Genomic DNA, 12,501 nt, shown 5'->3' on the forward strand with positions numbered 1-12,501 from the left:
TTTGAGATGTTTTCTCTAGAGATGCTATTAAACAGATTCTGTTTTAGTTCTAAATTATGTGTCAGTTCAGAAGAATCTGCTTAAACTAGAATATCTTTTCAGAATCTGATCATGTTTACAGTAATCCTACTGTAAATCATCACCTGATATGAAAGTATCTGTGGGTTCTGTTTGAGAAGTAACACAGAAAGCTATAAATAATGTTTTCTTTCTTTTTTTTTTTAAAGAGAAAGGAAGATTTCAAATAACAAAAAGACCCTTCGAATGACTTATTTTGTCAGGAGTTTGGGGAGAGGGAGAACAGACAGGTATTTGGAGCAGATGATGTGTGTAAACCATCTTGTTCCTCTGAATAACATGTTGATTAGTGTACCCAAGTTGCTTATCTTACTGAGGCCTAATGTACAAAGAGATAATCTACATGCCTCTCTGTATGTGTAATTTAGAAGGCAGCATAAATTTCAGATCATATATTGAGGGGTTTGAGAGGGTTTTCAGGCATCAATTTAGTTTAAAAACAGTTGCAGAAAGCATTAAAAAGAGAAATAAGAAATCTTATATTCCCATTAACATGCAATAAAACAAGTGATTGAGTCTTTTCTTCAAGATCTGGTTTGAAAAAAAGAGGTTGATACAGTCTAGTTTGTTTAGTTTAATGACTTGCACACTAACTATGCAGATTTACCAGAAGACTGTATTGTCACAGCCTTATTCATTGAGTCTTTTAAAGTTTAAACCTCTTACTGATGGCACTTGTTTAGACAATACAGTACTGTTAACTACCTAATGTAGTTAATCGACTGCAAAACAGTTTCAGTATTGTGCATGTTCTCTGACTGACATCCATTAAGAAAATATTTTACTAAGGCAGTGAATTAAATTGTGATTTTTCATGCTAATGAAATTATAAAGTATATCTTGAATTTATCCAGCACTGACACTGTTTTTTTGCAGTTTTAATGATGATATGACACACAGGTTTCTTAGGTAGGGCAAACCAGATGCATATTATCTTTTTAATTTCTATCTTAATAAAACTAATATATTTATCTTTTTATAGATGTGACTTTCCTAACAGAAGACAAGATATATGAAATTCTTGAACTATGTCGAGAAAAAGAAGATTATTCCCCTTTAATCCGGGTGATTGGGAGAGTGTTTTCAAGTGCTGAAGCACTAGTGCAGAGTTTCCGAAAAACCAAGCAGCACACCAAGGAGGAGCTCAAGTCTCTTCAAGGAAAGGATGAAGACAAAGATGAAGATGAAAAGGAAAAAGCTGCCTGTTCGGCTGCTGCTATGGAAGAGGATTCTGGTGCATCATCATCTTCATCATCAAGAATAGGCGATAACACACAGGGAGATAATAACCTCCAAAAACTAGGCCCAGATGAAGTGTCTGTAGATATTGAAGCAGTCAGACGGGTCTATGATAGGTTACTTTCTAATGAAAAAATAGAAACTGCCTTTTTAAATGCACTTGTGTACTTGTCACCTAATGTGGAATGTGACTTGACTTACCATAATGTGTACTCTCGGGATCCTAACTATCTGAATTTGTTTATTATCGTTATGGAGAACGGCAATCTTCATAGCCCAGAATATCTGGAAATGGCCCTACCATTGTTTTGCAAAGCAATGAGCAAACTACCCCTTGCAGCTCAAGCAAAACTGGTCAGATTGTGGTCTAAGTACAGAGCAGATCAAATTCGGAGAATGATGGAAACATTTCAGCAGCTTATTACTTACAAAGTCATAAGCAACGAGTTCAATAGTCGTAACCTAGTGAATGATGATGATGCTGTTGTTGCTGCTTCAAAGTGCTTGAAAATGGTTTACTATGCAAATGTAGTAGGGGGGGATGTGGATACAGATCATAACGAAGAGGAAGATGAAGAACCCATCCCAGAATCAAGTGAACTAACTCTTCAAGAGCTGTTGGGTGAGGAAAGAAGAAATAAGAAAGGTCCTCGAGTAGACCCACTGGAAACTGAACTTGGTGTTAAAACTATAGATTGCAGAAAACCACTTATCCCTTTTGAAGAATTTATTAATGAACCACTGAATGATGTTTTAGAAATGGACAAAGACTACACATTCTTCAAAGTAGAAACAGAGAATAAATTCTCATTTATGACCTGTCCCTTCATATTGAATGCTGTTACCAAGAACCTGGGATTGTATTATGACAATAGGATCCGGATGTACAGTGAAAGACGCATAACTGTGCTCTACAGCTTAGTTCAAGGGCAGCAGCTCAACCCCTACTTGCGGCTGAAAGTGAGGCGTGATCACATCATCGATGATGCGCTTGTCCGGGTAAGTCCCGCAGCAACATGGCCCGTGGGTTTGTTGGCTCTGACTCGTGCAAACTACTTGGGCTTGGAATACTGAAAAGGACTCTGTGTGAGTGCACATATACTACATGTCCTTTAGAAGAATCTCAAATAGCTTTATTGTTTGAGTTCTAAGCATGATGCTGAAGATTTCTATGTTCAGCAGAATTATTTCTGCTCAGAGTGGTTGCAGATTTAGATGTTTTGAAGTGTCAGATAGCTCTTACTCCCCATTATCAGATCCTGCACAGATCTTGATGGTGAGAGTGTAATCAATTTCTGTTTCTTTGTCCTCTGCACTGTTCTGGATCGTCTTCTGAGGGTAGGGATTTTCAGATGGAAGTTAGAATTTAAGACATTTTAGTTGTGTACTCTTCTTGTGGACATACAACTTTCTAGAAATAAAGCATTATTTTAATTTGGTGCAAATACTAATATGACTGAGAAAGGAAGACAGACCTGTTAATAGCAGAGAAGTGTGAGAGCAGCCTGTTTCTGAATATGCTGTCTTTAATTAAAACTTAATGCCATTTCTTCATGCATTTTTGGAAGAAGGGAATCATACATGATATAAAGTATTCTATGGTAAATAGGTCTGTATAGGAACCTTAATATGTTCTTTAATTTTAGGACTTTTTTGTTGTTGCTGTTAAGGCTGGTAATTTTCAAACACTCATTTTCCTGTGTTCTGTTATTAAAGCACAAGGTTTGTAAATTTTTAAATATACCCATGACTTTAAAACTTGTCACTGAAGAGCTAGAGAGGTTTTGGGGAAATTTTTTGCCTCTCAGCCCAGCTGTTACTTCTAGTTAAATTTGATGACTAACTGTCAGTGAAAGTCAATTGTGAAAACCCTAAATTACCTCCTACCTTGATTTTTCTGTATGCCTAGGAATTTCCAGCTCGGTTAGCTGTTTCATGGGAATTGCTGATATTATTACTTGTCAGGGAAACATTTGCCTTCAGTACCAAAAGAAAAAATGAAATTGCAGTGCAGAAATGGCTTTTGTGTGTTTTGTATTAGGCAAATAAATGTAAAAATATTGTGTACCTTTTTTTTATTATTTAGAATACTCTTTGAGATTTCACTATCTACAGACTTATGGTAGTGTCCAGTTACATTTTGCCATATTACTGTTAATGGAGTTTATTCCTTGAATGTTCAGCTTTGGACACATCAATACTGGAAAAAAGGGAGGGATAATTCTTTCCCTTAGGAAAGGAAGAGGTAAAAGAGCATAAAAGCTAATTTTAGATGTTCTTATCAATGTCAATTCCAGCAGAGCAAAAGCAAACCTTCCTCTTTATCTGATAAGAGAGAAAATCCATAAATATGAGAAAAGGCATTATTTTACATACTGCTTGTTGTAGAAGTTGAAATCTTTGAGGACAAAAAAATTATGTTTAAGTTAAAAAGCTTGTGGGCAACATCAAGTTGCAGCAGGGCCACAGCAGTCACTGCTGTGCCCATTCTTGGCCTGTAGGAAGTTTAGGAAATTTAAATGAGATTAAGCTCAAATATACTAATCTAAATTATTATGCACTTGGTCAGCCTAGCAGCCTCAGTTACATGCCTGGGCAGTTGCCATGGATCCTTCTATGGCTGTTAATTTAAGCTGTCAGAGCATACTAAATTATGGTGACCTGACTGTCAGAGCCACAAGGAAAGTAAGGATTTTAAGCTGTTTATTTGGGACAGAAAATAAAGGGAAAAGATAAAATTGTTCTAAAACTAAACTGTAGTAGTAGCCAAAAAGAACAAGTGCAGCCCAGGCATTTTTCAGAAGTGGAAAATAGATTATATTCAGTGAAATGGAGATGAACTCAGACGTGCCATCCAAAGTGGAGGAAGGAAGTATGTGCTATTTCAAAGACACATTACAAGGCAGCTGTTGTGGGATGATGTGGACTTAGAGAAAATTTTGTTGTACTGTATCAAGTGGGAGCAGAATCCACCTTTTAACTACTGGTGTGTCTTAACTGATGGTACAAAGTGTCATTGCTCAGTGAATATATTTTAAATATTCCCCGGGAAGCGTTAGTGATCAGAATGCTCTAATGTTGCCATTGGCCACAGTATGCCTATTCTCTTTCATGTGTCCCTTCTAGTTTTAATATCAGAAAGGATCAAATAGAAATACATTTGAAAAGCTCTGAGTTTCTTCAAAGAAACTGTAAAATCCCCTTAAGGGTAAAAACAATGATGGAGAGGACATAAAAGATGGATGGAGAAGCTGAATGAGAAATACAACTGGTAACCCCTAGTTTTATTATCAGGAATCAGACTTAACATGTGCAAAGTAACATTTTGTTTTCCATACTGTGTACTTTAAAATGGTGGGTGTCTTTGCCCAGGATGTAGAACTCTTATTGAAAGAAAGATCTATCAAAAGCTAATGGACATTACAGGCATTTTGGTGTGAGCCACACGCAGACTTCAGGAAATCTCTAAGCTGCAATTGTGCTGGTAGCTGGGAAGTTAGGGGAGATACTGTTCCACACTGTTGTCTTTTGTCAAAGAGTGCCTGATCTGTTCAAGAATTGCATGCTGTTGTTGCTGGTACTCTTTGTAACTGGCTGGGAAGCAATTTTAGTGATTTTCACAATTATTTCCTACTTGATCTGAAATAGCTCTGGAGGAAGCTCTTCAGTCTCATGTCCTAAGCCTTAAAACAGTTTGCTCTGTCTCTGATGGGAATCTAAGATGGGTATCATGAGCTTCTGTAGCAGTACTGACAGCATGAAATCTAAGTGAAAGCTGCACTGGATGACTTTGCATCAGGGATGGCTGCAGATTTGGATGTACAGTATTGAACTTAGGAAGAGTCTCACTGAAAAATACTGAAAAGATCTTTCAAAGATAATAATCTTCATTAGTGAAAGCATGTTCTTAGATCTGTTCAATGACAAAATGTTTCTGAACATGCTTAATATACAGGAATTTAATTATGAGTACCAACATATTTACCCTCGAATTTCATATTTTTTTTACATCAGAGGTTTGAATATTTTCAGACTTTTAAAAATTTTAGCTACTACTTATGTCATTAGACCTCTGTCTTCACTGAAAAGTCAGTGAAGACTTTTTTGAGTATCTATGGAATAACTGATAACTTCCTGATAGAAGCATTTTCAAGAATATTGACTAAAATGAGGTTGAGATAGTCTTACTCATATTTTCCTTATTGATATTGAATATTTTTCAAACAAATATATTGATCATCCTTTGCAATTTCTTGCAAACACACTAAATACTGTCTTGTTGCTAATCAGTTGAGCTGATAAAGTCATTACCAAGCTGTTTATCTCCTATCAGTACTTAATATTTTAGCTTTTATTATTCAATATGTATATATTCTTGCTTTTTGGACTTCAATAAAGCAAATATGAACACTGGTAATTATTTGTTTTTGTTACTATTAACAACATAGGACTTTTTTTCCTTTTATTAAGAATTTGAGGCAGTACTTTTTGAATACCTTTAAGGCGTTATCTTGTTTAAAGTTGCTTATTGAGAGAATCTTGGTTCCCTAAAACGCATACATCTAAGGAAAAATTTTATTTACAAATTCCTTGTTCAGTTTCTTTGCATGTATGAAATTTGCCTCAGAGACTTTTTTTCCTTTTTTATTGAAAATTATTTAATGAAACATCTTTCTTTGTAGTATATATTTATTGTATACTTATCTGTATGTATGTTAGTCTGAAAAGTCACCTGGGTACAAGGGTGGAATGTTAGAATTTTTAACGCTATAGTCTCCACTTTTTTTAAGGAATTCTTGTATTTTGGAGTTGGCAGCTCAGTTTGCAGTTCCTGAAGGCAGTTAACATGCTTTTTTCTGTGTAGCAGGTTAATAAGTTAGCTGTACTGCTGAGTCATGTTGTGTGAGTGTGGTAGTAATCCTCTCTTCTGCCTTTTCATTCCCTAAGAGCTATTTCTTTCATCCCCTTCTTCTGAATTTACTCTTCCCCCACCCCCATGGCCCAGGTTAAATGTGGCTTTCTTCTCAGGTAGCAGTAATTTAAAGGGTGTAAATTATGACACACAACTTGTTCAAGTGAAAACATGGTTGATTCCTTCAGCAGAATAGTCTTGTACTTGGCTTGCAGATTAGAAGCTCACTGACAAATTTCACATGGAATGCAGACAGCTAGTGGCAGCACCTCCTTCTTGCTTGTTAATGTCTCTGCTGAGTGTATTGATGACCAAAACTCTTCTGTGACACCTGAACTCAGTAGGCAAATTCTCTCCTGTATTAGCAGCAAAGTACTTCACAAGATTTTTTTGTTGTTTCAGACCAAGTTTTGTGTGTTCAGGTGAAAATGTCCTGATATGCATTGGTTGGATGCAGGGCATGTGACTGTTGATGTGTGCATAAACTGTAAAGTACAGCTGGAGCAAAGGCTGCTTTGTCACTGTAACTATTACTTTCCATGCTGGTTTTTAGAAAAATGTGTTGACTAACTTATGTCATGATATGTCACTGGTACTTTCAAGCTTGAATTAGTTGTGTTCTATCATTTTTGCTATCTAGTATGGAAAAGTATTCCTGCCTCTGCCTTAAAGAGAACTTCTGCATTATGATAAAACTTAAGGTGGTTTGTGATTGTTTTTAACTGAATAGAAATTAGTTCAGTTGCTATCAATTTTAAGCAGGACACCAAACTCTGGTGTTACGTTAAGCTTTTCAATGTTGTCTTATTTCTGTCATTCAGTGAACATTCCTGTCTTTCAGGAAAGCAGTGTTATTCTGTAAACAAAGTAAAATCACCCAGTGTCTTAAGTTGTGGTACATTGGTGTGTTTCAGCAAGCAAAATACAGATATTCTTTATGACGTTCTCACTCAGCTTTGAGCTTTTCAATTCATGCATTCTTCTGCTGCTTTAGGCATTTTTAGGAATTTTAGGAAGTCCTTGCTTTTTAGGAAGTCCCTGGAAAACGCAATGATTATTTCAATTATATGGCCAGTCAAGCCATCATGACAGAAAACAACTTGTAAAACTTTGGTAATTCACACAGCTGGGTTGTGTTTGTCTAGCAGCATCTATGTTGACACAATTGAGGTAGCTATGATTATTAAAAACAAAGAAAGGCCCAAAAAAACCCAAGAACCAGACAGCATAACTGAAGTTCATACTTCCCTGCTATAGAAAAGCTACTGCAGTTCTGCTTAATTTCAGTGCCTCCTTACAGCTGTGTTTGCTGCTGTTGCCCACTGCATTCAGTTTTTATTGTGAAGCATCAGTGTTGACACAGATATTCAGAGGAGCAGCTAAACTCACAACTTTGAGTTGAGCAGCTTAGCAGCATTTTCCTGCTTATAGAATCTACTTCAAGGAGCATCAGGCTTTGCTCAAAATACTGGATTTTGGGTAATCCTTTATCTGACTCCCTTGCAGACATCCAGTGCACTATTCTAATCGGTCTAGCCAGCATTGCTCAGCTAAGACTGTTTCCTTCCTTTTTTTTTTAAGGTTATTTTTGTCAGCCAAAAAAAAAATTTTGAAATTTCTTTAACTGCTCTATATGTATAAATATGAACACTTCCCTTAGTGCATTTCCATGACACAATAGTCTTCACACTATTACATAGGGTTGCTGTCCCAGAAGAAATGCAGACACAACATATGCTTTCTCAGAACTCATGAAAATTCATAAATTATGCAATATAATAAATTACTGATGGTAAAGACTACAAAGCAAATAAAGTCATGACTGGGGAGGAAAAACCCACAGCTTTCTTGCTGTCAGTTATACGGGGAAGGGATCCAAATAAGAGAATTTCTGTCTGTCCAGCTTGAACATTTAACTTGTATTTACAGTTTTAAAATAAATGCTATTTCTCTGTTTTTCAAAAGTTGGAAATTTTACTTAGAACATGGATTAAGTTCCATTGTTGTCCTAGGAAATTAATTTTTTGTACAGGTGGCTTAGGTGGTACATACCTAAGTTTTTCTGAAAATGTTCTGGCTTGCTGATTGAAATATAGACTAATCTCTTGATGTCATTATGGGGGTCTTCATGGCTTGCCTTTGTGTTTTTTAACTAAGATTGATATGCTATGAAGTTACACTCCCTCTCTTTCCAAATTTAGTTTTCAATAGCAGTTAGTGCAATTTTTTTCTCCACATGCTCCTTTTGTATGGGGTGCTTCAAAGTGTTCAAACCCATTATGATAACCCCCTAACTCTGTCACATCCTGCCCTGCTGCACTGCTTGGCTCATGTCTGGCTGGCTTGGCAGTCAGCAGAAGAAAATGTGTCTTGCCAGTGGTGTGATTTTGTGACTTGATAGTGTCATTGCTGCTGCATTTACCTTCTCTGTTCTGTTCCTTTTTTACTTTACACTTCTGTAGTAAAAGTCTGGGCTGTAAAGAGTGTGGATAAGGTAGGGAAGTGAAATAAAAAGGTTTAGCATGTAAAAGACACCTGCTGGTAAGTACAATCTGCACTAACCCACATCAGAGGCAAATCTTACAAGTAATATGGTCTTGGTAGAGGAGTATACAGGTCCACCTGTGCCTTAATTTACTGCTGCTGAGTTTTCTTTCCTGCATAGGTATGTTTAGTCTAATTGTGCTGCATATGTGTAACCAGTGTGTTTATGCTCTTAAGTAGCATATTTCTTATCAGCTGCAAAATATCCTTGCTTAACTTTTGATTTACAGAAAATTTTTGGTGTAAGCAAGTGAAGGACCTGGCAATGTGCACTCTCAGCCCAGAAATCCAACCATACCCTGGGCTGCATCAAAAGCAGCATGGCCAGCAGGTCAAGGGAGGTGACTGTCCCCTTCTACTCTGCCCTTGTGAGACTCCCCCCTGGAGTGCTGCATCCAGCTCTAGGTCCCCAGCATAAGAAGGATGTGGACCTGTTGGGTTGAGTCCAGAGAAGGGATGCAAAAATGATCAGAGGGCTGGAGCAACTCACCTATAAAGACAGGCTGAGAGAGCTGGGGTTGCTCAGCCAAAGAGAAGGCTCCTGGGAGACCTTCTAGAAACTTCCAGCAAGGGCATGTAGTGATGGGACAATGGCAAATAACCTGATATGATAGAGGAGAGGTTTAGATTAGATATTCAGAAGAGCGTCTTTGCTGTGAAGCTGGTAAGGCACTGCAGCAGGTTGCCCAGGAAAGTTGGTAATGTCCCATCCCTGGAACTATTTAAGGCCATGCTAGATGGAGCTTTGAGTAAGATGGTTTACTGGAATGTGTCCCAGCCCATAGAAGAAGGGTTGGAACTAGATGATCTTTCCAGGTCCCTTCCAATCCAAACTATTTTGTGATTCTGTGGCCTCTAATGGCCTTTATATAGACTTGAAACCCTTGTAAAATGTCAGACTTTTATTTGGTCTTAACTGAATTTTCATTTTCATATCAGTAGTGCAGTAGATCTGTTTAAAGGCACTGAAGAAATAAGAGCAAGAGAGTTTTGAGACTTCGTTAGGATCAAGAAGAGGGAGTTGACTGTAATACTAGTGTCTTTTTTGTTTTTAGGTTTTTTTCCTCAGCTCTTTGTTTGAGAGATGCAACTACTCATCAAAGGCTTGTTTTCTGTCTCCCCCTCTGAAAAGCTGTGTATCCCTTCACAAAGCTGTTTATTGTCAAACATGTAGATCATATTGCAAAATCTTCATTGTCAGATGAATTTAATTATCCCAGTAATACATCTTGTTTTCTTCCTTTTTCTCTGAATTGGGTGCAACACAATGATAACTTGTTTTAAATAAGTGCTTAAAAGAATAGAAATGGAGAATGCTAACAGCCAGTGAGCTTTAATGGGCTGACAGATCAGTTCTGTGGTAAGTTTCTTGCTGTTAATCCCCAGATTGTAAAACATGTTTAGAGTGGTTTAGAGTTACTATTGATTTCTCTTATTTTACTGTTGTGATTTGTGCTTGCTTTCTTCTTAAATTTGGAGAATGCTTTTAGTTTAATTATTTGATACTAAACTATGCTAGTAAACAGATTTACTAATGAAATATTTCTATCTCTTCACTCAATAGCTAGAGATGATTGCCATGGAAAATCCTGCAGACTTGAAGAAGCAATTGTATGTTGAATTTGAAGGAGAGCAAGGGGTAGATGAAGGAGGTGTTTCCAAAGAATTTTTTCAACTGGTTGTGGAAGAAATCTTCAATCCAGATATTGGTATGTGTTCTAATAATTTACTGATTAACAGATTTTTCACACAAAAGGTTGGCCTGGATGATCTTCCAGACTGGATTGTTCTATTTTTATGCTTTCTAAATCCACTGCTGCTTCTCTCTGAAGCTTTCCAGATTCACTGGTGGTCAGGAGAGTATTTGCTGCACATTGAGGCTCACTATGTTGTCAGCAGTCATCCTCCCAAAGGAGAAATGATGGAAGGAGTAAGTGTGTATAGTTCATGAATGAGAACCACCCGTACTTGTTTGGATACAAATCAGTAGTACAGGGTTTCTTTGCAGGGTTCCTTTGTTTGTTCTCTCACATTTCTCCTCACTTTGCTTTGTGATTAGCTTCTGGAATTGATAATCAAACCAAAGAGGAGGAGCTTCTGCAATAAAGCAAGAGTAGGACTATGGGAGTTTTTTAGTTACTTCCTCCACTTCCTCCAGCTTAATAAATCTGATAGTCTCAGTTCTGCAGATCCAAAGTGTCACAGCAGTGTCAAATTTGATTGTAGTTAAAAAACCAAAAGTAATTTGATATATTATAGCCAAAACTTTACATTTGTGTTTCAGCAGTCATACTTCCATCATATTCTTTTTTCCTTTGCTCCCTGCACCAATCATGTATGCAAGGACATGGTTCTTTTAGTGTGCAGCTTTTCTGCTACTCTGAAAATATGAAAATGTTATAAAATTATAAGAATACTTTTAGACTAGAAATGAGACTTGCCAGGTTCCTATACTAATTTTTCATTTTATGTGAAGTATGATGTTACATTGTATTTCCTGTAATGGCTTCCATTAAAGAAGCCTAATGGCTCATGGCTGTTAATTTGGTTTCACTGGACTATCTTAAAAGATAAAGCTGTTGTTCTTAGTTTTGTAGCTTAGAAAATTGATGAAAATACACAGAAATCTATTTTGACTGGATTAGAAAGGGGGTATCAGTATCAAGTACCCAGAATCAGTAACAATAATCTGAACCTTGGCACTTGCTCTTCACCATATGCAAGCCAGTTCTTATAACAAGTGGTACAGAACCATAGATAAGTCTTACTCACTCTGAAAAATGCTATTAACTTAGAGAGATTTGGAATCTGAGTTAACTTACTTTGAAGTATGGCAAAATAAATAACTCCTAATACTTCGATTGATGAAATTTTATTTTCAATGCAAAGTAAATACATTTTCAACTTGAGTTTATTTAAACAGAAGTTGTGTGGGTGTATTGAAATACTCTTTTAGTAATACTAAAGTGTGCTTAAGCTAAGATCCAAGCAGTGTGTATCTACTTCCTGCATTTAAAGATAGTAGTATATTAGATGTACAGGCATGTTTTAAGTTTTACTTCTGTATTAAAAATGTTAAAAAGTATGTACATATTTTGTATTCATAGTAACTCTGGAGGGGGAGAAAGCTTTTTAGTGGCTTTTGGCATAAATGTGTAAAAGCAGAAAATGTAGCTTGCATTCAGTGTGTGTGTGTGTAATATATGTATATATATGTGTATGTGCATATGCATATATGTATATATATGCATTGCATTATAGCAGTTCATGTATGCACTAGATATACTACATATGACTTTTGTTGATTTATAAATGCTTTCTTTACCCGAGAAAACAAAGGAGATCCTTTAAGTGGAATTTAAAATGTCTGTTCTTCAATAGGTATATTTCAAGAGCTGTATATTGTTATTATAGTTTCTTTGACTTTTTGAGTATTTCGATATTAAACTGCCTTAAAGTTTTACTCAAAGGAGGGAATAACTCAGAAGAAATACTGGCAAAGGTATTCCATGGTAAAGGGGAAGAAATGATAACTTCATGTAACTTGAAGTGCAATTGTTTCCCCTTCTTGCAGATTCCACTTTTTTCCGGTGTTTCATTATGATTTTAATGTACTGTAATCTTAATTTTGGTAAGGGAGTAAAATACTGTATACACCTTAAAGTGTTTCCAGAAGTGTATCTGAGTAAACTGTTGATGGTTCATTATTAGACATTTGCTGGAGTTGT

At 36.4% G+C, this 12,501-nt stretch overlaps 1 protein-coding gene across 4 annotated transcripts in view; it reads left to right on the forward strand.

Annotated features, from left to right (window-relative positions):
* The window catches only part of UBE3A (ubiquitin protein ligase E3A), a 53,457-nt gene that overhangs the window by 33,654 nt on the left and 7,302 nt on the right, over nt 1-12,501 (forward strand). For all 4 annotated transcript variants that reach the window (XM_085582655.1, XM_021546696.4, XM_021546698.4 and 1 more), the window contains 2 exons: nt 1,061-2,316; nt 10,338-10,482. In XM_085582655.1, the coding sequence (XP_085438781.1) occupies nt 1,061-2,316; nt 10,338-10,482 (1,401 nt within the window). The remainder of the gene's footprint in view (nt 1-1,060; nt 2,317-10,337; nt 10,483-12,501) is intronic.

The sequence above is a fragment of the Lonchura striata genome, chromosome 1 (assembly GCF_050655825.1).
Source record: "Lonchura striata isolate lonStrDom1 chromosome 1, ASM5065582v1, whole genome shotgun sequence".
Classification (NCBI taxonomy): domain Eukaryota; kingdom Metazoa; phylum Chordata; class Aves; order Passeriformes; family Estrildidae; genus Lonchura; species Lonchura striata.